Source organism: Suillus subalutaceus, assembly GCF_016647625.1.
Source record: "Suillus subalutaceus strain FC151 chromosome Unknown DFJ58scaffold_116, whole genome shotgun sequence".
NCBI classification, from domain to species: domain Eukaryota; kingdom Fungi; phylum Basidiomycota; class Agaricomycetes; order Boletales; family Suillaceae; genus Suillus; species Suillus subalutaceus.
In genome coordinates this window covers 1-26,222 of record NW_024540365.1, presented here as the reverse complement: position 1 = coordinate 26,222, position 26,222 = coordinate 1, and the positions used below count along the sequence as shown (strand labels likewise).

The 26,222-nt window shown below is 48.8% G+C and overlaps 7 protein-coding genes across 7 annotated transcripts; 6 read left to right on the top strand and 1 right to left on the bottom strand.

The window, feature by feature from the left end:
- Positions 1-12: 12 nt before the first annotated feature.
- DFJ58DRAFT_806047 (endoplasmic reticulum vesicle transporter-domain-containing protein) lies at positions 13-2,015 on the bottom strand. Its single transcript, XM_041391148.1, has 8 exons — positions 1,695-2,015; positions 1,563-1,633; positions 1,474-1,508; positions 1,246-1,418; positions 1,135-1,197; positions 977-1,075; positions 713-929; positions 13-662 (listed from the first exon to the last, which is right to left on the bottom strand). The coding sequence occupies exons 1-8, from the start codon at positions 1,972-1,974 to the stop codon at positions 104-106; spliced, it is 1,497 nt and encodes a 498-aa protein (XP_041239909.1). The 5' UTR covers positions 1,975-2,015; the 3' UTR covers positions 13-103.
- Positions 2,016-2,104: 89 nt separating this feature from the next.
- DFJ58DRAFT_806045 (uncharacterized protein) lies at positions 2,105-3,375 on the top strand. The gene is made up of 3 exons (XM_041391147.1): positions 2,105-2,517; positions 2,567-3,068; positions 3,130-3,375. The coding sequence occupies exons 1-3, from the start codon at positions 2,139-2,141 to the stop codon at positions 3,218-3,220; spliced, it is 972 nt and encodes a 323-aa protein (XP_041239908.1). The 5' UTR covers positions 2,105-2,138; the 3' UTR covers positions 3,221-3,375.
- Positions 3,376-3,746: 371 nt separating this feature from the next.
- DFJ58DRAFT_806043 (uncharacterized protein) lies at positions 3,747-5,441 on the top strand. The gene is made up of 2 exons (XM_041391146.1): positions 3,747-4,924; positions 5,057-5,441. Exons 1-2 carry the CDS (start codon positions 3,814-3,816, stop codon positions 5,158-5,160), a joined length of 1,215 nt encoding a protein of 404 aa, XP_041239907.1. The 5' UTR covers positions 3,747-3,813; the 3' UTR covers positions 5,161-5,441.
- A 1,724-nt stretch (positions 5,442-7,165) lies between these two features.
- Positions 7,166-11,472, top strand: DFJ58DRAFT_54347 (uncharacterized protein). The gene is made up of 23 exons (XM_041380798.1): positions 7,166-7,285; positions 7,344-7,386; positions 7,439-7,573; positions 7,624-7,687; positions 7,750-7,774; positions 7,822-8,208; positions 8,254-8,284; positions 8,337-8,444; positions 8,498-8,729; positions 8,786-8,915; positions 8,973-9,008; positions 9,062-9,696; positions 9,760-9,793; positions 9,857-9,918; positions 9,976-10,036; positions 10,085-10,157; positions 10,210-10,250; positions 10,300-10,314; positions 10,364-10,514; positions 10,565-10,595; positions 10,654-10,735; positions 10,791-10,959; positions 11,011-11,472. The coding sequence occupies exons 1-23, from the start codon at positions 7,271-7,273 to the stop codon at positions 11,424-11,426; spliced, it is 2,976 nt and encodes a 991-aa protein (XP_041239906.1). The 5' UTR covers positions 7,166-7,270; the 3' UTR covers positions 11,427-11,472.
- A 4,436-nt stretch (positions 11,473-15,908) lies between these two features.
- DFJ58DRAFT_806033 (uncharacterized protein) lies at positions 15,909-18,968 on the top strand. The gene is made up of 6 exons (XM_041391145.1): positions 15,909-16,255; positions 16,379-16,601; positions 16,640-17,058; positions 17,099-17,457; positions 17,483-18,107; positions 18,163-18,968. The coding sequence occupies exons 1-6, from the start codon at positions 16,130-16,132 to the stop codon at positions 18,694-18,696; spliced, it is 2,286 nt and encodes a 761-aa protein (XP_041239905.1). The 5' UTR covers positions 15,909-16,129; the 3' UTR covers positions 18,697-18,968.
- A 1,733-nt stretch (positions 18,969-20,701) lies between these two features.
- Positions 20,702-21,883, top strand: DFJ58DRAFT_54224 (uncharacterized protein). Its single transcript, XM_041380797.1, has 5 exons — positions 20,702-20,834; positions 20,886-21,053; positions 21,101-21,151; positions 21,204-21,375; positions 21,428-21,883. The coding sequence occupies exons 1-5, from the start codon at positions 20,809-20,811 to the stop codon at positions 21,617-21,619; spliced, it is 609 nt and encodes a 202-aa protein (XP_041239904.1). The 5' UTR covers positions 20,702-20,808; the 3' UTR covers positions 21,620-21,883.
- A 2,470-nt stretch (positions 21,884-24,353) lies between these two features.
- On the top strand, positions 24,354-25,289 carry DFJ58DRAFT_54209 (uncharacterized protein). Its single transcript, XM_041380796.1, has 2 exons — positions 24,354-25,108; positions 25,184-25,289. The coding sequence occupies exon 1, from the start codon at positions 24,491-24,493 to the stop codon at positions 25,028-25,030; it is 540 nt and encodes a 179-aa protein (XP_041239903.1). The 5' UTR covers positions 24,354-24,490; the 3' UTR covers positions 25,031-25,108; positions 25,184-25,289.
- The last annotated feature ends 933 nt before the right edge of the window (positions 25,290-26,222 follow it).

Sequence of the window (26,222 nt, the reverse complement as noted above, 5' to 3'; positions counted from 1 at the left end):
CGACTCTCACTCTTCAGATATTGGTTATATGTAATTGGCAACTAACTCTCTAGGCGACCGAAATCTTTCAGCAGTAGTACATAGTATCGTACTAAGTATCCCGTCAATCATCCTTCTTAGCCGAGGGTGGTGGGCCTGGTGGCTCCACAGCCGGGGACATAAGCGGTGAGGGAACGGCGAAGGGCGAACTGAGCCCTCCGCTAACACTTCGTGAGATATTAACTGACTTCCCCTTCCTATGCCCTCTCCCACTCGGCGGCGGGCCAAACGCCGCCCCGCCAAAGCCAAGCCCGACACCTGTTCCTGGTGTTGGTGGAACGCTCGTGCTGCTAGTCAAGGTAGGCGGAGATAAATATGGTGAATAGGGATATGGACTTTGGCCGCTGAATCCGCCTGAGACGGGCGTGTTCGCGTATGATGCGTACGGCGAAGAGGAACCCTCGACGACCCAGCTTGGGCCTTGTCTGGCAACGTTCGTCGAGTTTTGTGCAGTGGAACGTACACGTAGCTGTCCGCCAGCCCATTTTCGCTTCACACCCGTAGCTTCGGCGGCTACAAGTCCTGGAGTGGTATCTGCCCCTGAGACGGCGTCCGCTGCGCGCATGGCGACACGAACGAAATACTGCGCGCAGGTGAAAACACCACCGATGACACCCACACAGCTACGACGATATTTCAACTTTTGAGTGATGAAGCAAGAAGATCACCCTACCGTATTATGAATTGTACCAACGAGGTTGTGCGCTGGTGGATAGTGATAACCATTGGGTCGAGGTCGAACTTGAAGAAAATACCGGGGACTCCTTCATTGTGCTGCATCTTACGGGTGTAGTGAGTCACGCTGTATTGGTTTGTCTCGAGAGGCCGTCTTCGGGGGGCAATGTATGTAGTTGGAACCACATGCAAGAAGTATTGGTACACCATGAACGCTATTGGTCGATGAGTCTAAGTACGAACAGAGAGGTAAAAAACGTACGTTCTTTTGCGATCTCGAATGAGTAGTCAAGGGGTTGAGAGATATCCGGGAAGTATGGACCGAACGAAAACTCGGTGATCACATGGGACAAGTTCATCTCTTGAAAATATCATAGAATCCATACTCATTGAACATTGAACATGGTTGCGACTACTCACTATTGTGGTCCACATGCATGTGACTATTATAGCCATGTCCGAGCATTGTAACATGTAAATTGGCTGGCTATATATCAGTATGAGAAGCGGGAACACAGAGGGTCAACATACCAGTCACTTTCTTAACTTGTAGAGAGCCATAAATACGACATGCGCTTCCATCCGTCTCGTAGTTGTATGTAGGGCGAAACTCGGGTTCAGCGCGGCGGAACCAAGAGAAGAATCCACGCGATTTTCTGGATTGCGAGATTGCCTGGCGAGCAGAAAGAGCCTTGGCATGTTCCCTGAGTCGCGATTGAAAGGTAAGGGGTGGAAACACTTGTAGTAATGATGACTTACTTGAGAGTTGTTGCTTGACCAATATCGAAACGAGTCTGTTAGGGCGAATTAAATGAATGCTCGCCTTGCAGAAGAAAAATCAAACGTACACCATCCAGACGGAACGCCTTGCTGAGGAGCAAGCGGTCGCCGACTACATCACGCAAGTCCACACTAAGATCTGCGACAAGTCTCTAGTTCAGAGGCAGAAACTCTGTGATAGAGGGACTGGAAGGACTTACATTGACAAGGCATATTAACTACCATGTCAACGTTCACATCTAAATGGGACTGGCCCTGGGAGTCTATGCTGAATTCATAATCTGGCCAACCCCAGATATACTCTCCAATATCATTTAATACAAGTAGGATTGCGATGAGAGCGACCAAAAGAGTGAAGAAACCACGGGATTCTGAGCGGGCTTTGTAGGTTGAAGGAAGTTTTGGAAATGCATCGAAATGTGCGAGGGGAACGGCAGCATCGAACTGGTCTAGTATGGAGGGCTTATCCTCCCCCGACATCGATGATGGTGAGCTCAGTAGGAGAGCGAGCTGAACTTGATAGTCGTAGTAAACAAGTGACAGTAGCATCAACTTAACCGACGTGTCATCTTAAGGACCCCGAATACTTCCACTCGTAATATTAATACATCTTACTAGGATCTTCATCGACTTCATCATCGACGATGGCGACAAAACGCAAAAATTCAGAAGCGATAGATCTGACGACGTCTTCTACATCGTCTATGTTGTTACCGGCGCCATCTACTAGTAGAAACCGTCTTCCGCGCTCTGCTACCAGTTCCAGGAGTAGCTCACAGGCTTCTCGTTCACAGAGTGGCGGACCAAGATCAAGCGAAGATACGACATTGCTACCAGATCATGCAGAAGAAAGACTCTCGCATCACAGGAGAAAGAGACGCAGAATTGATGTCAATAGCGAAGAGCAGAACGACGTGCACCAGCTCTATGAAGCACGTCCGAGTCTGCTCTCCAATCTCCCAGAGAACAATGTCTTAGAGGCAAGCACCTCGTCACAGGTCGCATCAAGCTCACTGCTGTCGAGTTGGAACATGGCTCCCGATGACATGCTAGGATCATCTTCAGTCGCTAGCCGAGGAACTAGAACTTGTTGACCAACCACCGCCCACCCAAGAGTCAGTAGCATCCCAGGATTACTCAGATGCTACAGATGCAGGAGCTGAAATTGACATCGTGGATCAAAGGGGAACATCTCCATTAGTCTCCGAAATTACCAGTGTCCCTGCAGACGACGTAGTCGTGGTTAGCCCTACGTTGTCACCGCATCGAACTCTGCCTTCGCTGCGCCCAATTGTCATCGATGATCCCATTTCCCTAGAGATGACGGGTGTATTCACACCCGAACCAACTACAAGTCAGAATCCTTATGTTTCTCCCCTGAACGCCACATCTTCCTCATCGTCCGCGCCGGAGCCACTATCCGCTTATACATGTCCCATTTGCTTCTCACCTCCAACTAACGCAACTCTGACACCTTGCGGTCACATTTGCTGTGGAGCATGCCTCTTTGCTGCTGTCAAATCCACAGTGAAGCGGAACATGGTGATCGCTATGGACAGAGCCCCTGTTCCAAGGTCAATTTTGTCTTTCACACCTTTTCCGCCTGTAATCTATAATTTGACTGATCATACTCAGATGTCCCGTTTGCCGCGCCGAAATACCTGGGTGGGATGGACGAGGGGGAGGGGTGGTTGGGTTAAAAGTGGAGGTGGTTTTTTCTCTTTGAATTTGAGCACGCCTCGTGTGATGTGATGTACACATGCATATGTTATATTGACCATGCTTGAGACACAAGAGCTTCTGGTCGAGGCAATATAATTCCAATAACGACCTTCTAGAAATCACGTAGCAGTGCAATCATAGCTATCCCTTTCCGAGTCATCGCGGTCGCCACGAAACCAAATACTTCTGTGACTGATTAGCGGGAAAGCGCCATGTCGTTTCAGCGTGGTTGGATTAATATTAGTGATCGATCATGGTCGACACCGAGTCCGTACCTGAATATACAGCCTCTTCATAACAGGTAACTACTCCTTCGAAGTTAACTTCACTACGACATGGCAAAATCATTAAATATTCCAACCGGCGAATTAAATGCATAGTAGCCTACAAGGCGACGCGTGCGGTCATCGGTCATAACTTACGTTGATTTCTTCTCGGCATTTTTTGCGTAAGTGCAGTTTGTTTGGCAAAAGCTTTTGATCCAAACAACCCAAAACCTCAGATAATCACAACTTAATCAGATACCATATCAAAGATATCGATCTCTCATTTTTGACGTTAAAATTCTTTTCTAATTCGCAACAAACAGCGATAGTCATGAGCGCCCGCCAATCTTTTGTTCCTCGTTCAGCATCTCGTGCTTCTACCCATGCAGACACTGAACACCCGTATGATATGCCGCTCCGTAACCAGAATTCCCTAGGCCAGCCCCAACGTATTGGCGGTATCCAGAATGAACTTGAATCAATGCAACCAAAAACAGACTCCGAGAAGAAGGCTCGCTTTGCAGGGATGTTCGGGAAGCACAAACTCGCTGGCAAACCCAGCTCCGGAGATCATCAAGCGGCTATGGACGTGTCGTTCTCCAGCGCTTCTGGGCGTTTCAGCGGAATATATCGCCCTGATATGCAATCACCAGCCCCCCCACGCAGGTCTAGCTCTCCATTCCGTGGAAAAGGGTCGCCTTTCGTTCCATCATCCAATCCTGGCATATCCTTTGCTCGCCCCACGTCACCTATCGCAAAGTCTGCATCCCACAGAGGAGATTTGACTATTTCCGGTCTCAAAGACGCGCATATATCCACTGCAGGTGTCGTCTCAGGGTTGATTTCTACTTCTCGTGTCATTGCAGCGCCCATCCCAAGCTATGGGTCTATTCACGATGGCGAGCACGATGACGAACACACATTCAGCTCCAACAAATCTTCTCTAGTCAAGTTGCAGCCTGCGCAACTCCTTGAGAGAATCCACGAAGACGTCGAGCCAGAGACAGCAAATGAGGACGAAGCGCTACTTGACGCTCGCAGGACAAACGTTGCCGCTCATCCCATGTTACGCAGGGTGAAGCGCACTATCCAAGGCGCCCAGGAGGACGAGGCCGATTTCTCACCCCATGACGAGGTTGAATATATGCGTACAGTCAAACGGGTCAGGATCGACGAGTTTTCCCGTGAATTGTCAGATAGCCGTCCTGACGCCAGTAGCCACTCCGGTGTCGACCATACTCAACTGCAACCTGACCTTGATGACGATGCGGCTCGTCAATCTTCACCTCCCACGGGCCAACCTGGCACGGGTGCCGCGGAGGAAATCTCTCTTGATGGCTTGTTTGCAAACATGAATACGTTCCTGAATGTGGAGACTTTCATGGGCCTTGTTCAGAAGTGGTCTACCTGCTCGAGGGAAGAGTGGCTTCAAGGTTCTGGAGGTGCGCGGTTGCTTCCCTGTCCCCTTGCATTGTCTTGCTTCTGCCCCTTTCTGCCCATCAAATTTCCGTCAAACTCTCATTCACACAACATCTGATTTGTTGTTCAAATGGGTGCTAACCGGACTCGTGTAGAAATTGTCGACCAGTTTAAAGATATCATTGACTCCGTCAAGGAGAACCTCACGTGCGTGCCTTTTCAAATATATCATATCCCTGTCTTGTGGTGGAGTTACTGATCATGATCACGCCTCCTGATCATTATACAGAGCCAATGTTACTCTTTACTCCCGTCTGGACGACCAAGTGCGCGATCGCCGTGAGGAACAGGCTCAGCTCACCGAACATTTGAGGCGAGGATTGGGATCGGCCAGGACAGATCTGATCGCTATTTGCCGGGGGAAGTAAATCGAAGCGGTGTGGTTAATGCTGCGGTGAGATGCTTGTACGACGTGCCTTTTCACCTCCTATGCTGAAAATAATGGACTTCATATGAGATTGTGGATGTGCTTCGTGAAACTCAGCGATTATAGTTTTCAAATGTCAATTTGCAAAATCGCAATCCTATTTTTTGATGAAGTGAAGTGAACGGTAAAGACGTCGAAGTCGGATATTAAGTTTTTTTTTCCAAGTCTAGAAGCACCAAGGCAGGTCTGAACAAAATCCAAATAATATTATGCGGATGGACTCCTAAGTGACATTTGTAGCAGAGATGTGGGCCCACATCCAAGAATATTTTCGATTCCTCGGCCCCAACGGAGACGATTTATGTAAACCGTCGCATTTTCCGCCTAATCGTACGCTTGATGAGGCGAACGCCATACAAGCTAGACGAGAGAGCGCTGATAGCGACAAAACTGACGCGACATAATATTGTTAAGTAATGAGCGGTAGTACCCGATTAGAATTGCGAATATATGTCGTCAGACGTGCACAAAATTAGCACTCTTGCCTCAAGTAAAGACGTCGTCTTTCCCTCATGCTAAGATAAGCCTTAGAAGGTCTTAGACTACTTTCGCCAGTGGCACCCGCAGTGCAGACGGCAATTGCAGAAATTCCCACACTACTAACAAATAAGGTGCGGCAATTTCTTAAGTCCCCACACTCACTATGTGCTTGCGGCAGCCTTGTGTTTATCCAGTAACTTTGTAACGCAAGGCTCAGGCGTCAATGCTTTAATGCGCCTTATCTCTCTGGTCACACTGATAGAAGGTCTTCCTTCCGATTCTAACGACTTCTATCTGCCAAAGCAAGGATACCTCGTGCACAAATCACCGTGGCGCGCTATCAGAAGTCTTTTTTTCAGCATAGAACAGGAGAAGCGTTCGTTGCGCGATGAAATCCAGGCGTTCAGTCATTGGTGCGAGTAATCACCGGTCCCTGTGAAGACTGCTAGGCCTAGGTCGCACCACAAGTCATGTACAGACAATATCATGATGTTGCTGTGCTCAGTTGTCATATATGCTCAGTGTGTTGTCATATGTGCTTCTCGGTGTCGCGACAAGTCGCGGCTACATAATGTTCATGACTCTATCTTAGCGAAGAGGCAAACGTTTACGCAACAAGAGAGTCCATTGGTCCAGGCCGTATACGAAGGTTGTGGCGCCTGATCAACATCATTACATGATTGAAAGGTTTACACTTCGAAGAGACGAGGCTTATCTGGGTAAGAATTTGAAATAAACATTGGCTACCTAGGTTGATTGCGATTTCATAAATCAACAACTCATTGGAAGTTCATATTAACGAGGAGAGGTACCTCCCGGTTGCTGTTGAAACGTTGATGGCCAAAATGATAGTGTGCCGCAGTCATATCTCTCCCGTGGGTCCTATCCTGAGGTACGAAAGCCTCGCTTTGCATATCTTGCAAAAGACTGAAGTCTTTGACCAAGGTCTCGGACTAGGAAATGTCATGTTTAATCGGGTGATAAAGTGGGGTGCTGATAGATCGTTTTCTACAACACCTCTCCTGAGTCCTTATCATATAGCATGATGCTCTTCCGTCGGCCGTATTGTCCCTGACGTTACTTCACACTTAATTTTTGCAAGAAGTAATACGGCATACCTCATGGCATCTGCCAGTTGTGGATCCAATGGCCAGAATTTGGGAAGATAGCTTCCGTTGTCCTTTGAAAACATTAACACCACTGCCTCACGTCAGGCTGTGTTATCCGGCCCCTTACGACAGTTCTTTTGGTCCTTCCGCGGTGCTGCATCCGGTCGTGGACCTTCGGGGAAACGTTGCTTTCCCGACATGATGGACATCCGCTGTGGGATAACTTTCTCGTTGCGGTCTCTTAATCGACCTCATGGCTGCGTGAAGTCTATTCCCGTATTCCATTTCAGGACATGCGGACCTTAAAGGTATCTGTGTTATAAAGACTACGTACTTCAAGTTTAATTCATCATTCTTCAACGAGAGACTCGACGTTCCAAAGATCCTTCCGGGTTCATTATGCCTCCTGGTACATTTAAAACACCATAGATCACGTTGTCTTGCTCACTGTCGCGCAACAGATCCTGAGCTTACCTTGGACTCGAAGCGCAAAGAAACGCTAAATGAGTTTCTCGAAGTGCTAAGAGAAATTGTCGCTCGCGACTCTGCGCCAGTAGAGGGAAAACCGCAAGAGAGCACAGGCAAGGAGAAACAATGTGAGAATATCTATTTCGAGGGCTTTCGGAGTCCATTGACCATTTTAAAGATCCGATTAGCTCGGAAGAAAAGCGGATTTTAGAAGGTATAGAGACCTTCGATAATTTTGAGAAGTGAGTGATCCATTCGACTTCTTTTTTGACCGACCATGGTTGACCCCTTCACACCTCGAAAGGCGCATTGAAAGATTGGACAAAGAGGTCAGTGGTTTTCTGCGAAATATCGTTATATTTACATGTCCTTCCAGCTCCGTAATTTTGATAACGGCGCCCGTCAATTAGGCAGCTCGGCCGCATTGCTACTGGCTGCATCTAGACTTCGTGAACGGCTCGTCCGACTATTGTTCATCTTCCGCGACAACACAGCCAATCTATTTCCTCGGAGGATCGCACGCCAGTCCAGAGAAATGCTTGTGAATCCAAATATCATGGATCGACGTGGCAAGGCTCACCACGAAGCTCTCGCATTTCAAGCGTTCATAGCAGAGGATGGACTTGCGACTGAAGCCATCCCCCAAGAATTTGAAGGGTTTGCGCGAGATCTCCGCATGCTATTGCATAGTTTGAACGATTTCCCTGAGTTCAGGGATGATGCGGTGAATAGTTCGATCCACGCCTTCATAGCAGAACTCGAAGTAAGTGCTCTTTTTTGCCGTGACACTGGGTTAACAAAAATTCAGTATCGGGCTTCCTGTCTGACAGAGTACAAAGGTACGATAAAATACGCAACGTCCAAAGTTACTGGGCTGAATCCTTCACATAGGCCATTTTCGGCTTGCTTCTGTGCAACAATACGTCCACGGACTTACAGCGGAAATTGGAAGTCATATAGACGTTGTAGCATCGAACTTGGCGATGTTCATAGATATCGGTAATTTCAATTTTAAAACAGGCGTTTACTGGCAACTGAAATGGCGGATGCAGGTGTCCCAACCATTCAGCTTTCACAACAGTATGCGGCCTCTAATCTTTCTAATCTGGCAACATTTGGTACCATATTTTCGATTGTCACCGCAACACTTTTACAACTATCATATCATAACGCCGGCAGTGGGCTGGCAATAACTGTAAATGCATTTTGGTTTTCATCGCTAGTTTTCAGCGTTACGGCCATAGCGACCAGTCTACTTGGTTTGGCGTGGACGCAGGCCATACAGTGAGCGCCTCATATTATTTTCGCCTGCTTGACTTATAATGACTTGGAAAATCAAGCCGCTCGCCAAATCACAGAGTACCCTGGTGGCTATTGACATGGATCAGGCGATCCCCTCTCGTGTTACTCGTCAATGCAGTTATGTGCTTTTTTGTGGGACTCATGTTAGTCACCTACATTATAAGTGATGTCCGTAAGAATCCTTACTTTTCATGACAAATTGGTTTACTGTTTGTTGGCTTGTAGAACATGGTCACGCCCATCCTGATCACTATATTCGCAGTACGTTTATTGCTTTTCCTGATGTACGACAAGCTCTTATCTAATCGTGACAGACCATTACGTCCATCGGACTGGCTTCCTCCTTGTGCTGGATCGTGTCAGAACGATTTGTATTCATATACCATCACGGTCACATATGGCTAGAGGACCTCATGCTGGAAACAATCAAACATATCACTGCGCCCATACGGACGATCACCCACCGTCTTTACTCAAGTTTCCGTGGACTTCCTATGTACGTTCGGCGACCCCCTCCTGCCAAATTATTTGAGAGAACGACAGATGATGAAAATGCCCAGAGCGCAGCCCTGACCTCATGCTGCGTCTCTACAATATCTCCCTCGAGTCAGGAGGATGTGGCATCAGTTGTCTCGGAGGCAACGCCAGACGAACAAGATGAGGCTAGACGATCTCGTGCTCGAGAACGCTTCAAGAAGGCTGTTCGGACCGTTATATCGATGCAGTCATACCCGAGAACTTATGGCTCGCAATCTCTTGATTGGTTGCTGCATCCGAGCCCTGATTCCAACAGCGCTTCGATAGGAGGAAAAGTAATTCGACGTTATGGTCTTTCTACTCTCTCCCAAAAGTTGCGGAATTTGGAATGCACAGAAGACATCTCGCCTCATCAAGCACTCGTGAGAGACTTGCAATTCTCTCCAGATGGAAAGTACCTCGCGACGGCAAGGTAATTCCAGAGGTTCTCTTATCGTTGTGAAGTACCCTTGTTTACATTACCCGTTGACGATAGTTGGGATAAAACGGCATGTATCTTCAAGGTCGCCGTGAGTGCTGATTTGCTTACCAGTCTCTCAACAAAATTTGAAGAACCTGACCGTCACGTGCAGGAACCGTCCGCTGATTACCATGTTCTTTACCATGAGAGAGGCTTTACGGAGCAAATACTCTGGTCCGCGGATTTTTGTGACGTTGTTATTGTCATCACGACGATTGATTATCTTAACAGGTCCTCGAGTGGTAGTCACTTGTTAACCAGGTCTCCCCGCGGCATCAAAATTTGGACAAAAGTAAGTTGTAATTTAAAATTCGCGTTCCGTTCTCAAGCAGTATCCTAGGATGGCATTTGCTTGAAAACAATCCGTCGGCCACATATCGTCAAGTTCTTGCAATGGGTGCCTCTTGGAGATAGTAAGTGATATTGAACCCTGTACGTCACTTCCGATACTTAATACTCGATAAGTGTCTATCCTGTCTGTCGAGGGGAGTGAAATCGCGAAACTAGTACGTCATATCCAAATTATACAAGATCGTGAAACGTGACATTCCTTAGGATAAAGATGGAGAGGTAAATACTACATTTTCGAAGCCAAAATTAATACGAAGCATTCGAGAAGGTCCTTGAAATTTACAACTTCGGTCGTGTCCAACTTCGACGGATCGTTGTTACATCGGACGGTCATCGTATAATAGGCATTGGTCCTATAGGGGAAGCGCCTAACGGACTCCATCCGAGTCGTCCTGCGAGAGTGGAAAAGCGCATTGTAGGCAAGTAACTTACCCATGTGAAGATCAATGACAGCTCACGAACATTTCAGTGTATAACACGCGTACAGGTCTCTGTGAAAGGTGGGCCGCTGCTTGCTTACATCTCAATAATGACACGCCTGACGTGCAACCTGTAAAGTCAAATACCACTTTTCCAGGACGTAAACGATGTTAAATTGACGAGAGACAACACCCACCTCCTCTTTTCGTTCGGAGATCAGGTTCGTAGTTCGTGACGAAAAATAACATGGTTTCTACTTATGCTCTGAACTACAGTCCCCTCCTCAGCTCTGGAAGATGGATTTGGTCGGGGGCCGGGGTCGGGCTACCCGTAATTGTGCGAGACTTACATTCCGTCATGAATTTTCGTCTCCAGTCTCCATCGAATATGTTGAATCAACGTTTGGCGGCAAGAACGATCAGTTCATACTCTGCGCCGGGAAAGGTACGATTTTGTGCCGATTTTTCGCTAATCCCTGCTGACGATGTTATGTAGCTGGAGATATCCTGATTTGGGATCGAGAATCTGCTAATCTTCTTCATCACATCTACCCTAAGAACCCTGATCAGGATCTGACTTGTATATCGTCCAATTGCCTCGCAGGTGAACCTTTCGCGTTTGCTGTAGGCGGGCACGATGGCAGTATTCGTATATGGTCAACACTCTTATGTCTCACTCCTATGACTCCGTCCAATGATCCACACGATATGTCACCCCCCGAATCGCTATCCAGCTACTCTCCTAGAGGATGGCATACAAACAAGATCCCCGCGGATAATTTTCTGAAGGTCGTTACGCCAACTCGGCGGTTACGATCTCCGAGTATGACGTCAACGGCTTTCCTGTCAAGGTCGAGTTCGGGATCTGCTTATGGGACACAAAGAAGTATAAGTCAGAAATCGGATACTTAATTATCATTTAAATGCAAATGTTCACTAGACGACAAGCATGTCATGCCTACTCCAATATCATATGATAACTTGATTTCACAATTGACGGACACTTCAGTTCCGATTAGCGGGAAGACTCTGCCAGATATGATTCAGTGCGTTAGGCAGGATGACATTGTCAGATACTGCATGCACGGTATTTTTCACAGGCGGCTGAGCGGTGAAAGAGAAGCGTCGCGTCACACGCGCAGCATCTACATACGAAACCCACAAGCTCACCCCTTTAAATTGATTCAAGGCGGTGATAGAGCTCAAACAAAACTAGACAGTGTTTAGTGACGACCAAGCCCCAAACAAGCGGGGAACAATGGAAGCACCAGAAGCAAGGATGGGTATTGATGCATGCGATAATCCCAGGCTTCGAAGACAGTAGCAGAAGAAATCACAGACTTGGCAAGTAGGGGCGTTCTGTTGCCCATAATCAGAATTGTCAAGGACAGACAGAATGCGAAGTGAAATGGGGGAAATGATCCGTCCTGCATCGCCAAATCGAAGATATAGAATGCAGGATGCCGCGGATGCGGCAATGAGGCACAAAGTCAAGCAAAGATGGACACTGCTGGCCAAGTGACAAAGTGATGGAGAAAAGAATAGCCGCTGCGACACAGTTCAATTACCGATGAAAAATGAACCTGTTCGTTAGAGCAGGGTGATTTCACAGTGTGGCTGAGGATGACGACAGTATGTCGAGAGGGGACAACAGACGGACCTTCCCAAGGCTAGGCGGGGGCGACAGATGGATCTGGGATCAACAGATTTGGCCGGTGACAGGGTGTGCAGAGGGAAGAGGACATCAGCTCAGAAGCCGCAGGCAAGGTGAAGCCGCGGTGAATGAGGCACGAGGTATAACCAACTGGATGAAGGCGCAGCCAGAAATCAAGATGAAATACAATAGGAGGGGCTACAATTACCACGCTAACAATGTCAAAATGAGATTTCGAGACGGAGAGGGTCAGACTGCGTGAAGTTGTGATGCTAACCCTAAGCTAGAAATGTCAATTACCAGAAAAGCGGAGCGATCACGACGCACCCCTAGTAGTAAATATTACAATGAGCAACGTGATGACGAAGCAGGCTAAACAAATAACAAGAAGCGCACAAAATGATACGAAACAAATCACAAATTGGATAGAACATTGAATTGTGATATTGGTTACTGGGACAACCTGAATAGGAGAATGCGTATGGATTGGGTGGAGAGTGCAGAAGAAAGGTTGAGACATGCGAGAAATTGACGAAACGCTGCGTGGGCTTGCGAGACATGGCGACATGAAAGAAATAGCAAGAGGCCACGAAAAGCGTAGCAGACTCCACTGCACGAAAAGCCTGACTGTGATAAAATTATTACCTGAGGCGTCTATGGTTTCCTGAACCACACCGCTTCGTCACGGATACCCTCCTGTTCCGTCTTCACGTTTTGCGGATTGATGCTATTCATGCTACAGAGACATGGCAGGGATAGGAGGACATGCAACATCTCCGCTGAGCGCAGCGTACTGGTGCTTCGCTGCGTATCGGCGCTTATTAGCCCGAGAACCTCATTCAACCGGCATCTCGCTCGGCACAGTAGAGAGCGGCGCACCATCCTCAATTATATCCAAGCAGTAACTATATGCTCAACGAAGCCTGGGAGTCCCCATGACCTATACATTACTTCAGCGAAGACAGCGTCAAAAATCAAGTTCGGGAACCAGTCGTGAGACGCGATACAGGACTAGACCACCACCAGGTATGGCTCAAGTTCTGAGAGGTTCACTGGGGGGTCCAGATCATGTAGCACGAGGCTAGAGTTTGCAGGAGGGAGGTTGTCGATGTCATTCGAGGTCATATATACGTCTGGAATCTATGCAAAACGGGCATTGAGGTTCGAACGCTAGAGCGATATCATAATAGTTTCGCACATACCGGCAAAAATCCCCACGAAAGGGGAATCCGTTTGCATAAAAACAAGCCACTCTACAGGTAGTCTACGTCCTGGATAATTTGCAGAATTGGGTGGTTGAATGACCGGCTAGTGGTAAGCTTTTCAATAGGGTCAGCGAATCATAAGCCATTTGTAGAATAGCGACACATACCTTATCCTTATCACCCTTTCTAACATCCACGAGGTGAGCTGCATCACACAATCATCTTCCAAGTTATCGACGACGTACGAGCCACCATCCTTCTCGGCTAACCCGCTTCTAAGATCGTGAGCGGGGGTTACTTGGGGCTCTAATCAGCCTAAGTCTCAGGATCGATAGCGAATGTGTAAGGTCGCTGGTCTTCTTTGGCATGATAGTAAACTTGGAGGTCTGGGGTGCCACTGGATAAGGTTGTTGAGTTGTATGCGATGGGGTTGACAGGATACTGCAAGGAAAGAGATGGTTCCCCACAGGTACCCGCTGTGGCGAAGCACATATATCGAAGAAGCGTGTAAGGATGCAATGACCAGGGAAGTATACGACGTGAAATGAGCGTACCCATCACAAGTCTCGATCCTGCTGAAGCTGCGGAAGAGATCAATGAAGTCCATATGGAACATGATGCGAGGAGCTGCGGCTGCCATATTAACAGTGTCGGCATGAAGATCTGGGACAGAGGATCATCATCGATCTGACCGCATGGGATCGTGATGACGCTGGATCAGCAGCGCCCAGCGATCACGATACAACCTAGACACTGCGATACGCAATGAGTGAGTGAAGTAGCAACCGGAAGCAAACGATAACAAATGCACGGAAAAACATGAACGATCCAAATAACAACGCATCCCATGAAGACGGGACATTGAGTTGCAAAGATAAAAGTGGCAAATATCTTATAGGTTTGACGAAGAGAGCAAAATTAGTCAACGAAGAGAAGAGTTGATTGACTGATACTCAGGGTGCGGGGTTACAAACGATGGCTATAGAAGGGACTGTTGATAGCAAGGAGCAGAAATACAGACTTTTTATACGAAGAGGTTGACGAGAGTGCGTGAACTTTCGTAGTGGTAAAAAAGGTATGGCATCGCCCGGCCACGGCTGCAAGCGCAGTGTGGAGTGAATTTGTTACGACCCCTGCGTGTCGGAACCAGGGAAACGGGGTGCAGCGTGGATAGATCCCTAGCATACTATCGGCGAGTGGTCATGCATATCCTTACAGGGTACCATGGATAACTGGTTTACTACGGACCCCGTGTTGGAAACTGAGTGGAATGGAAGACGACACGCGTTATTGCGATTCAAGGGTGATATCATTGAGCTGAGGCGAATCAGCAAGCATCCAGAAACACTCGCGAAAAAGGCTCGCAAGGAAGAACATATTTTGAGACGACAGCATGTTGTGTTAGCATTCCAGAAAAAGGGTTCCATCGTCGGGGCATGGGTAAATGATTGTAGGGTAAGGCTCGAGGTCAGTTACGACTGCCCAGAAGAATGTAAGGAGACTCAAAAGCATTCATTGTTTTCTAAGCGAGTTCTCGTTGGATAAATTGACACGTCATCAGGAGAGGACGGTACCTTCGCCTGTTGCTGTATCACACCATTGCTATATGAATTGAAAACACGAGTCGGAGTCGTCTTCACTACTACGTCAAGTTCAGGACGACAAGGAAGTGATATAAGCTAGGCTCACCTGGACTGTCCCACTGAGTTTTACTACAGATTTCCCAAAAACGTAAGGAAAACACTGGACTGGAAGATCTTCCACGAAGTACTTTGACGAGATCTGGTAACCTCCTCAGGAATTAGGGAGGCGTAGTACCGTACAACAACATCATCCAAGCTTTCCGAACAGTATTCGGAGGGATGCTCTTTGAGCATCACGACCCGTCCACCAGTCCACGGAAACTCTTCCACCAGCAATCATACATGTGCTTCAACTCGATTCTTGAAGAATATCACGGTGGTTTTTGCCTGCTGGGGCTTGTGCATCACGAGGATGGATCGCTGGAGCGAAACGATAGGACAATTTGGATGATAACGCGTAAGCGAGCATTGTGTAGAAACCTGCGCTTCTCTAGCAACCGACTGCGCGTCGGCTAGCCTTCACATTTGATGGCTGGATTGGTAGTGGGAGGGCAGGAAGCGACAGAAGAGGACAGGAAGTGTGACTAGTACATGTGATGCGATAGTAGAAAGCATGAGCAGTCGACAGGAGACGGTAATAGGTGAGGCATTGGGAAAATACTGTAGTACTTGAAAGGCGTAAAATTTGGATGGGGGAGACCTAGACTGAGTACTGAGTACTCTAGCACTATGCGTTGGGAAGCGGTAGCACTTGGTGGCCAGATATAAATTTGCGGGCACGCAGGTTTAATACCTTGGTCGGGTTAAATGGGCAAAGGGACGCGTCACGCGGTAGTACTCGTCAAGTTGTGGGTCCATATGGGTAATCTAATCACGTGCATAGAAGCTCAACGCACGTGACGATAATGAACCGCGACTTGGCAAATGTCAGAACCACAGGTTTTTCTACTAGTGTTCACTAGGTTCACTGCTCTTTCTACCTCCTTGCGTTATCTCTCAACTTCATTATAAGGATAATTCTTGCGATTTATCCAATCTTTTTGTGTGCACTTCTGCGACTTATCCTGTGTTACACGTTTGTGATTTAAAAGCAGGGTGCAAAGTCACTTTCATTAACTCTTATTACGACTACCTTCTCCGCAACCTCGAGGGTTCGATACGCTTGTACAACTCATGGCTGCCACTCAACAGTTACCGTCATGGATGACATTGTCAACTACCGTGTACACAAATGCCGCAGGGCAAACTATAACGAGCGAGACAACCCTTCAGCTCCCACTCACTTACTACGGTCCAAGTGTGAGTACCCTTCTTACTTGCTTCCACATTCGTTTCTACGAATACACGCCCGAGGTTACCTTGAGCAAATGCGCTTGAGATAGTTATACATTGTCTATCCATACTGACATCCTTGCCTTCCAGATTCCTTTGGGCAGTGACGGTGCTTGGACTTATGGTGGTCTTACCTCGCCAGCAGCTTCAACTTCTTCTCTAACGACTTCATCCACCGCGACATCCTCTACCTTCACCCCAACATCCTCTGCGACACCTACTTCCTCTTCATCATCATATCAGTCTACATTTACATCTACATCTGCCTCATCTCCTCTACCTCTACCTCTACATCCCCTTCCACCCCTGCCACGTCAAATCACTCTTCTAACTCAACTGCTTTATCTAAAGGAGCCCTCATCGGTATTATCATCGGTGCCATCATTTTGTTCATCATCTTGCTTCTGCTTTTCATCTGGTTTGTCCGTTGGAACTCTCGTCGACGAGACTCCAGAGCTATCACACCTATATGGACAGGATGGAATGTTCTTACCCCAGATCAAACCGGCGACGAGGAGAACCGTCCAGCTGGTCTGGGTTCTCCTCGCGATAGCGGCGATGACGAAGCAGATTCTTTCCTCCGTCGCAGCACCGCTACTGATCCTGAACGCCGTGCACGTCCAGTATCTTCTCTTCCACCTGGTGCAGCGCCACCACGTATTGTAGGAAGCACTGGCTCCGACCGAACAAGATCCTCCCAAGCTTCCACAGACTATGGCGTCGTCCTGCCTGGCTCAGGACACTTTGGACAGGCGTATAGTGGTGATGGCGTCCCTGCCCACGACAGCAGCCACATCATGCCTCCTGGAGAGCTTCCTCCGCATTGGAGACGAGGAAGAGCTGGAAGACATACCCCGACCACGCATGTATAGCTCAAGCCATCCCTCTCTGCCCGAGCACATCGCCCCCCTACTTCCACCCCCACCTTTCGAGGGCACTGCCACCCGCAAACCTTCAGACCGCTCCCTACTTAACGAGAAGGAAAAATCCGTCCGCAGTGCCTCTTACCCAACGAGTGACCTGGAAGACTCAAAAATCTTCACTGCTCGCCGCGTACGCGTCCAGGAGCTCGGTTCCCGCAGCCCCCAAGATGACGACTCCACGAATACCCAGCCTGTCGCAGGACCCGGAAGCTGGCGTAACTCCTTCTCTCGTCTGCGAAGGAGCTGGTTTGGGATCTTCATCATCTCGCAGCGGATCAAACTCGCGCAGGGGATCAGATAAAGACGCCGAGGCAGTCCAATCTTTGCTCGGCCGTAGGCTTGGTGTAGGCTATACCTCTGCAGGAGAACGTCCGATGTCGGGTGTGAGCGCTAAGAGCGCAATATCCGGGAATACGGTGTACCATGACGCAGTCTCCCGTATGGGCACCCCAGTTTCCCTTCCTTCCAGAGCAATCACGCCTGCGAGTCAGAGTCAGAGGGGAAGCGCGGTGCCTGCAACGGACTTTCCACTTCCTATTCCGAGTGGAGCACCACCAGCATACGATGATCCATATGATTCGCTGGGTAGTAGGGGTCCCAGCCCATTGTCTCCCACAGGCATCGACGTCCTGGATATACCAGCACCAGCACCTTTCTCATCCGCTTCGACGGGCGGGAAACCTTTGCCGCCAGGTCTTGTCCCGTTGTCCAGTCGCCATGCATGGAGAGACTCGTTGTCCGTGATCACGGGCTCGTCAAATGGCGCCGGTATCACAATCGATGTTCTCGATGCTGAGCCGCCACGAGCAGGTGATGGTTGGAGGAACTTAGCCGGTGGCTTTCTTGGTGTCAGTGAAGGACCAGACCCAAGTGAACAGAGAACCCCGTTTGGAACTGTAAGTTTGGAGACCACTATTGAGAATCTTGGACTAACGATATTTGTTGATACAGCCCCAAGTCATCCATCAAGGGAACCCCTTGGTCTCTGAGCGAGGGTCTTTGCACTCTATGCGTTCGCACCTGAGCCCCTACTCTGCACGTTCATCTTCAGGATCAGCACCTACATCCTTCGCACGTGCTTTCAATCTCTCAGGGTCCAATTCTTCTCGTCCTTCTGCAAATTCCGCCCACTCACGCGTAGCAACTATGTCCTCTGCATCGCTAAATTCTAGTCGACCGTTTGGTCCTATCTCACCATCTGTGAGCGCGTTTGGACACGCAGATCCCTCACAGTATATGTCCCACACTACTGAGGAATTTGAGGACCAGTTCGCGGAGCCGGGCAGCCGCACGTCGATCCTTGGTCCTATGCCTTCATTCTCCACTCATTCGGTGCTCTCCCAACCTACGATCCGTAGTGTGGGTGGCACAACGGTAACGAGCGATGATACAGAGGTGACGGGAACGACCGTTACTTTTGGTTCTGAAGACGTGATGAGCACGCCTACACCATGGTTTCACGAACGAATAAGGGCCGAGATTTGAGATGATCCAGCGCTATAGGATGCGTTCTCTTCCAAGCGCTGGGGTGGAGCTATTCTATTGATGCGATTTTTCCTTACTTATTCATCTTCGTGAACTAGATGCTTCATTATACTTTCTGCGATACCTCCTGACTTTTGCGATACCTATCATACTTGATCTTCTATGTTCGTTACGAAGAATACGGTTACCTCCTTACTTACGACTGATGATGCGATATCTTGACTACGATTCTTGTACGGTCCCTAGTGAATGATACACCGTCACTTGATCAATTTTTCGGCGCGCCTGTGCGATCGTTCGCCAGGCTATTCGAGTCGCAGTCCTTCGGATCGATGAGTAGTAGGAAATGGCATTTCTAACCTGATACGTACTAGTAGATGACTTCCTAGCTTCTTATAATCCGGCTCTCTTTCTCTCGCTCTAGGCTACATGTACACTACTACTTGGCTAGATTCCTCACGTTACTGCTTCATTCATATACATTATGTCAAGGGGCCTCTGAATCTATTACCGGCGAACACTCCAAACAGTCAGAAGATGCTATGCCAATTTTAGGCCTACAACCTATAGGCCAAAGGGACACATTCATCCTCCATCATATCATCAGGTGCAGGTGTAACAACACTGTTAACTCCATAATCCAGGCTGCGCATCCTATTCCCGTTCATGGCACTGAATTTGTATCTCTTGAAGTCTCAAATTTCACCATTCTAGATGAGTTATGCCGCTTTCATGTCCTCTGAACTCAGATCTGGCGTCCAAAGCATGACAACCTTCATTCTCATGCGAATCACGAGTCCTATGCACTCGTCTGACTCTTTGGCACCGATGTCAACAATGTACAGCAACCTAGACGCACGAGCACTCGTCCTTCAGCGCATCAGGCAAACACCATCACGACCTACTAGTCACCTTCGCATACCTTAACACGGGGACCGAGTCATTGAAACGTTCATCCAGTCTTATACCTTGCAATCTCAATTATTCCACAGCTTGACTATTGAGCTGCCCAGCTCTTCCGAGTCGCATAACCCAACAAGACTTCCAACCGAGACTTTGATCCTTCGATTGACTCACGTGGCCGTATGTCGTTCCTCTAGATAACCATCACTTTTATGATTCTGACCGCAGGGTTGTCCAACCAGACTACTAGTATCTACGTCGTTTTGTTTTCGTCGTCAACGAGTCACTGGAATCAATGTTAGGATCACCATCTCTTATTCCTTCCATCTCCTCGGAGGCTACCATGTTATTATAATGCAATAATACAGGATCGTAGCGCCGCGTACGGGCCAGTTCCCGACTCCGCCAGCTTATTCCGATTAATGTCTTTCTTCGAGCCTTTGCCCCAGTCCTCCCGACTTGGCCAACGTTGCTATTTGACTTGTAAACATACTCATGGCCTGTTGTATCACAATATTCGTACCGGGAAAGATTTCACTTCGATCTCGATTCTCAAAACGCCGCAAGATGACATCAATATTAGCCCGGGCTTTCGTGCGACGAACACTAGTGCGGCTAGTAGTGCCAGATAGAGCAGCAGCGCAGACTCCAGAGAGCCAGAGGAGGGGTCATCACACTGCTCAAATGACTAGCAATCATGGCAGGGCTGTTCTGGAAACAAGACGGAAAACGATCCGTGGATGCAACAACAGATAACAGATGTCGCCACGTCAGAACGTCGGCCAGAAGATAGCCGGTGCCTCACAGCACAGTGCGTATAATTAGATGTCTGAAACACGAGAAGAGACATTGCCACAGACACCCTGTTATGAGTCGTAACAATCAACTCGCCGTCAAACATCACACGACCTGTAAACCGCACAGCGCACGAGCAACAGCGGTCATGATGTTCAACGAAAGATCGCAAAAGCCAAGAACAGAGATTCTCAGGAGATTCGCAGTATGACGGATGATATATGATATTCCAGGCGCGGCAGGACCGCGTCAACATAGCTACGCCGGTTAGGCTGCTAGCTGTCAATTATGTAATATATGCCCCCCTGTTTTCACACCACCACTACGTACATGATGCATCAGGTGTGAGCAAAACATGGTACAGACAGCGCCTCTACGCAGAGCGCCCACCTTGACGAGCAGCCTCCTCAGCAAATGGATCCCATACGACCCGCTGATGAGTGAGTTGCAACTTTCCTAGAATCTCAGTGCGCCATTTGATAGCGACACAGTGAGAAGCAGAATTTTGCACCTTTAGTGACGACTTCACCGCCAATGATTCATTCGCTTTTGTGCCCTCCTTACATGAATCGCAGATCGAACTCTGGGCCTCCCCAACTACCAGGACCTCACGTACAGGAAAGTACTTCGAATAATTCACCTGAAAGTACCTCAGCTGCGTGAGTTCTACTTACTCATAATTTCGGACATGCTCATATCATCTCAGCGAGGCGCACAAGGTCGTAGTGCAAGAGGACCAACCAAGTACAAGTGAATTGTGAGCGATCAAATAAACCAAGGGATCACAACTGATGACGCCATACCTGCAGAGTGGATGTCATGAGGCAAGTGTTGGATGTTCTCAAGGACTCGACGATTGCCTCGAAGACTGGCAAGGACGACCGCTCTCGTTTTTGGGGACAATACAAGAGAGTCGCCGAGGAATACGATGACGAGTTCCTTGAGCGATATAATGGCGACATGGACATTGTGCTAATCTTCGTAAGTTTCGCATACTCACCTTTACCTTGTGTCGGGATTGACGTTCGATCAGTCTGGTCTGTTCTCTGCCGTCAGCACGACTTTTATTGTGGCCATGGAGTCGAAACTCAGTCCAGACCCCGGACGACACCACGAATGCCCTTCTCACACAGCTCGTCCAAATCGGACTGGGCAACTTCACGGCAGCGGGGGTCTACGGCAGCATCGCCAGCATCTGGCTGGTCGCCGTCCACACTCAATATAAGGATCCAATCCATTGCCTACGCAAGCTTATCCTTCAGTTTACTCGCTGCTTTCGGGGCCGTGCTAGGCAAGCAGTGGCTCGGGTATTACAAGTCGCACAGATACGGCCGTGGCTCGCAGGAGGAACGAATGAAGCGCAGACAAGAGAAGTTCGACGACATTGTCATGTGGTATTTTGATGCTGTCGTGCAATCATTCCCGATCCTACTTCAGTTCTCTCTTTTTCTCTTTGGAATTGCCCTCGGCGCCAATATGTGGTCCCAACAGTACACCATCGCCTGGGTCATCATTGCAACCACGGTCTTTGGATTTTTGTTTTATTCCCTGACGGTGATGGCAGCTTTGGTATCTCCCGCATGTCCATTTCAGACGCCGATATCGACGATGTTGCGCATGTTGTGCATTGACAGTGAAATCATTTTCAAGTTCTACCCATTTCCAGTCTGAATCAAAATCACAGAGGTCCTATGTCCAATAGTTATTTTGGCCTCCCGGTATCTTCAGCAGCTGGTGACATCGGTACACGGTAAGTTCCGTTTTCTCAAGCATGCACAAATTTTGACTGTTTCTTGCTAGGCATGCTACAATCGGTGTTAAGTGTGTTGCATGAGCAGTATGATGCATGTTGGACCCGATTATCAGAACTAGGAGGTAGCGTTCTTTGGTACTAATGGATAGCACACTCAGCGCTCATATCACTTCAGACTCTGTGTTTGCGGCCTGCTCATTCGCGTGGCGTTGTCTTCAGCCATTATTTGGCGCATTTCAGCGCCTTCTACCCTGGCAGCGCTCTCTGACAAGGGCCGTGGACTCTGAAGCACAACCTCCTAACCAGAACCTGGACGTTGTAGCCACGAATCAATACCTCATTAACCTTAAGCTGCCGGACACACCCACCAGCTCTCTCGAAGCACCTAGCATCAAGTGGCTGATCGAGACATCGACGGATCCTGAAGTATTTTACGCCACTGCTAGCTTTGTTCCTCATGTCGACTGGCCTCTGGATTTTGACGCCTCAGACATGGTGCGTCAGCTGTATGATGTTTACGCAAGCTGCTTGGACGTTCAGAGGCAAATTGTACCGTCGTTGGAGGAGAAGGCATCAGCATGTACCATGGCTCTTTGTCACCTATACTGCAACCGTCCTTCTTCAGGGACGTCCTGCCTATGGATTTCTTGATGAGGGAAGCACAGACTATAACGTGTTTTGCCAGATGTTGGGGAAGACGAATGTTAACGACAATGTGCTTGTTGCGACAACCAAGCTGTTTGATGTGGAATATAGATCACATTCTGACTGGCAGTCTTCACCAAAATTTGGGGCTTGTCCTGACTATGTACTCGAGTGGCTGTCTCACGTTCTTCCTTTCCACTTTGTCACAGGGTCAGAGGATGAAGATGTAAAGAAACTCGCCATGACAGTGATATCAAAATTCCTATCCTCTCCTTCCTTTCCATCGCCTCAAATAGCAGCTAATTGCACTCTTCTTGCTTGCGTCATGCTCGGGGTTCAGTTTGACAAGAAAGACATCGTTCGGGTCGATAAAAGGTGCTGTTGACTCAATTGAGCTCCTCTTCTATGCTTAATGAAGATATCATGTAGTTCTGCTCTGCCCCAACTTGCTGAGTCTCTTTGGATGCGATTCCAGAAAGTAACCCAGGCCCTCGGATGGAGGCGATCTCGACATTGCTATCCACCGAGAATGGCATTTCGATGACATCTATCGAGTGCTTAACCGTGATCTATTTCCACCTCCGTTGATGTGGAAGCTGGGCGTGTACTTGAAGATTTATTCACGAGCGATGTCATCCCAATGTGATGCTCGGGATTCATCTGCAGCGCTGCGAAAAGTACGGTGCTTCTGGTTCCACATAATATCCTCGCGCCCCGTATCCCCTTCCGACCCTGCCTGGTTGTGGCAGCTTCAAATCTCGTGGCAAGGCATTTCCCACTCGTCAGGAGACTTCGACTGGCTAGTGGACTACCTCAGCGATGTTTGTTTCAATGATCACGAGACAGCAGGTGACATCCTTGTACTACTGAGTAGTATGAGAGTAAGCTGCAGCCCTGCTAAACAACATCTATACATCGAGAAGCTCATCGCCTGTATGGGCAGCAGCATGCCCCCCCGTTTACGTCATGCCGCCCTTCTCGCCGCTCACAATTCCCGAGAAGTCTTGGCCTCCATCGATGTCGTTGATGGTGCGGACATGGTTTTGACCAAGTTCTCCCCTGCTATCCTTACCGCGGTTCGTCCGCAACCAGGTGCAACACCCACCGATGATGGCCCTGACTGCCTCTTCCATCCTGACCGCGACCTGTGCTATCTCGAACTTATTTTCGCCCTGGCAGAGAATTGGTCCCTGGGAGCAATATCTATTGGAGGATGGCCATATAAGTCGGTGCCGTAGCATCGTTGCGAGGTGCCGACGGATTGATATGTATACTTCTCTCAAGAATCTCAATGATCTCCAGCCACATGCGTTTTACCTAGCTGGTATCTTCCTCCGAGTGACATCTGGTAGTATGCCCCCTGCACCACTCCATGCTTTCGACGAGTGGGAGTGGGAGTGGGAACGGAGGTGTGAACAGGAGCGGGAGTGGGTGCAGGAGTGGGTGCAGGAGTGGATGCGGGCGCGGGAGCGGAAGGAGTCGGAGCGGGAGTTGGAGTTGCACCAGAAGTGGAACGGGAAGTGGGAGTGGGAGCGGAACCGGGGCCGGGTGCGGGGCCGGGTGTGGGACCAGGTGTCGGAGCGGGAGCGGGACCCGAAGCCGAAGCCGGAGCGGGAACGGGAGTGGGAGTGGGAGTGGCAGCGAGAGCTGGAGCTGGCGCAGGCGCAGGAGTGGGAGTGGGAGTGGGAGTGGGAGTACATGGTGACAAATGCATGGTATTCCGCTTCTCTCACAATCGGCAACCCACACTGTGTTGAACTCCTTTCCGATCTCGTGGAAAAAACAAAGACGATCATGGCCCGGGGGCGCATGGAAGTGTCTAGACTCGAGCGGCACATCAGAGCTGTGGATTATCTCATTCCGAACCTGGAAAGGCAGGGTTTACTAGAGCAGAGGAAGTGGGTCACCATTGCTGTGAAGGAGTTGAGAGATGTAGCCAAGAATGACCTTGAGAAGCTCAGGAAGGTAGTCGCTGGGCAGGCCGGGAGACACGTTATTAATCCCCTTATTCTAGCTATGATTTTGCAAGTCCCTTACAAAAGATCTACTCGGTTGATTTTCCCCCAGACAGCACATCGCTGGCGAGCGGCTCATCGGACACCACAACGGAGCTCTGGAACATACAAACATGGCAGGCGCAAGGAAATCCAATCCATTGTGGGCCTGGCGCTGAAATCATCTGTGTTCGGTAGTATTCCTCTGGTGAATATCATAGGCTTGCTATCGCAACAAAGATAAATATCCACACGCGTAAATCCGATGGCAACTTAAAACAGCTTGTCTCGGCTGGTTCGGTGAACCATGGAAGGGTCATAGGTGACTATCTATGTCTTTATGATTGCCTTGAATCCTACTGACACCCTTCTCATGTCCACATCTGACGACCACCAGGTTCGCACTTGGCGGCTTTTGGATCGACGAACCATCGCCATATTCAAGTACCCCAGTGCGGTGGAGTGTCTCCTTCTCCACGGATGGCAAGCACATTCTCAGCCGAGGTAGAGATAAAATAACGTCAAAGTAGGCAGTACCTTCGCTGGAGGACATTCTCGAGGACCACCAAATATAAGATTCTGATAATTTTCCGTCTCCTCGCATATTGATCCTCGAGCTTGATACCAAGGCTCGATGCGAGGCATGTGTCTAGCTTTCACTCCTACTACGTAATCTGACCATGCGTGATGGTGATGCAGATCCTTACCATCAACACGATAGCCTGCGACGCATGCCTAACTGGGGACTTGCCCACTGCTGACAGGCTGTTAATACAAGATATCGGCGCCGATGGCAACGTCTACAACTCTTATCCGAATCGCTCTTTCGTCGAGGCAAGAAATTCAGACTGGGACTGCGCACTTGATGATGCATTCAAAGTGAGATGCACCATTCCGCCGTGACCATTCTAGCAGACTCACTTATATGGTGATATAGAGCATCAGTATTCAGCCATCCCTGATGGACTGTATCTCCAAGAGCATCACCCACCGTGGAAAACGACAGTTCCAAGACGCGATGAAAGCATTTGACCTCGCATTCACACAAAGTACGCACCAAAACAACCACATCCTCAAACATGCTTGACTCTTTCTCCAGAGCTGCGCCAACAATACACTTCCTTTTTGTCTATTTGACCTTTCTCTATGTCCAGCGGGCCTCGTTCATGGTAACAATATCACATTCTATGTTCGGCCTCGAGAGCCTTCTGCTTTGGGGGTGCGTTCAACCGGTTGCACACCACAGGTTGGTGGCTCATTTCTTGACAGAATGTCATTCTTCGCTGTAGGATTGCTCACAATTATTTATATGGTCATTTCAGAAATAGATTTCAAACTTGTGAAAATAATTCTTTTTGTGGGCTGGTACATATCTTAGAGGGTACTTCCAGGAATGATATGAGCCAAGAATTACAGAAAATGGCGGTTGGGATGTG

What these genes read in the sequence shown, in the direction of transcription:
- DFJ58DRAFT_806047 (XM_041391148.1), bottom strand. Translation starts at nt 1,974, where the DNA reads ATGTCGGGGGAGGATAAGCCCTCCATACTAGACCAGTTCGATGCTGCC. An exon ending in ATTCGAGATCGCAAAAGAAC is followed by an intron (nt 930 to 976) that starts GTACGTTTTTTA and finishes ATCGACCAATAG; the next exon opens with CGTTCATGGTGTACCAATAC. An exon ending in TTGGTACAATTCATAATACG is followed by an intron (nt 663 to 712) that starts GTAGGGTGATCT and finishes ATATCGTCGTAG; the next exon opens with CTGTGTGGGTGTCATCGGTG.
- DFJ58DRAFT_806045 (XM_041391147.1), top strand. Translation starts at nt 2,139, where the DNA reads ATGGCGACAAAACGCAAAAATTCAGAAGCGATAGATCTGACGACGTCT. An exon ending in ATCAAGCTCACTGCTGTCGA is followed by an intron (nt 2,518 to 2,566) that starts GTTGGAACATGG and finishes TTCAGTCGCTAG; the next exon opens with CCGAGGAACTAGAACTTGTT. An exon ending in GACAGAGCCCCTGTTCCAAG is followed by an intron (nt 3,069 to 3,129) that starts GTCAATTTTGTC and finishes GATCATACTCAG; the next exon opens with ATGTCCCGTTTGCCGCGCCG.
- DFJ58DRAFT_806033 (XM_041391145.1), top strand. Translation starts at nt 16,130, where the DNA reads ATGGCTGCCACTCAACAGTTACCGTCATGGATGACATTGTCAACTACC. An exon ending in TCACTTACTACGGTCCAAGT is followed by an intron (nt 16,256 to 16,378) that starts GTGAGTACCCTT and finishes CTTGCCTTCCAG; the next exon opens with ATTCCTTTGGGCAGTGACGG. An exon ending in AGGCGTATAGTGGTGATGGC is followed by an intron (nt 17,059 to 17,098) that starts GTCCCTGCCCAC and finishes TGCCTCCTGGAG; the next exon opens with AGCTTCCTCCGCATTGGAGA.
- DFJ58DRAFT_806043 (XM_041391146.1), top strand. Translation starts at nt 3,814, where the DNA reads ATGAGCGCCCGCCAATCTTTTGTTCCTCGTTCAGCATCTCGTGCTTCT. An exon ending in GTGGCTTCAAGGTTCTGGAG is followed by an intron (nt 4,925 to 5,056) that starts GTGCGCGGTTGC and finishes GGACTCGTGTAG; the next exon opens with AAATTGTCGACCAGTTTAAA.
- DFJ58DRAFT_54347 (XM_041380798.1), top strand. An exon ending in ACCTTCGATAATTTTGAGAA is followed by an intron (nt 7,688 to 7,749) that starts GTGAGTGATCCA and finishes ACACCTCGAAAG; the next exon opens with GCGCATTGAAAGATTGGACA. An exon ending in ATGGGTGCCTCTTGGAGATA is followed by an intron (nt 10,158 to 10,209) that starts GTAAGTGATATT and finishes ATACTCGATAAG; the next exon opens with TGTCTATCCTGTCTGTCGAG.
- DFJ58DRAFT_54224 (XM_041380797.1), top strand. Translation starts at nt 20,809, where the DNA reads ATGGATCCCATACGACCCGCTGATGA. An exon ending in CCTGAAAGTACCTCAGCTGC is followed by an intron (nt 21,054 to 21,100) that starts GTGAGTTCTACT and finishes ATATCATCTCAG; the next exon opens with CGAGGCGCACAAGGTCGTAG. An exon ending in TGGACATTGTGCTAATCTTC is followed by an intron (nt 21,376 to 21,427) that starts GTAAGTTTCGCA and finishes ACGTTCGATCAG; the next exon opens with TCTGGTCTGTTCTCTGCCGT.
- DFJ58DRAFT_54209 (XM_041380796.1), top strand. Translation starts at nt 24,491, where the DNA reads ATGGTGACAAATGCATGGTATTCCGCTTCTCTCACAATCGGCAACCCA.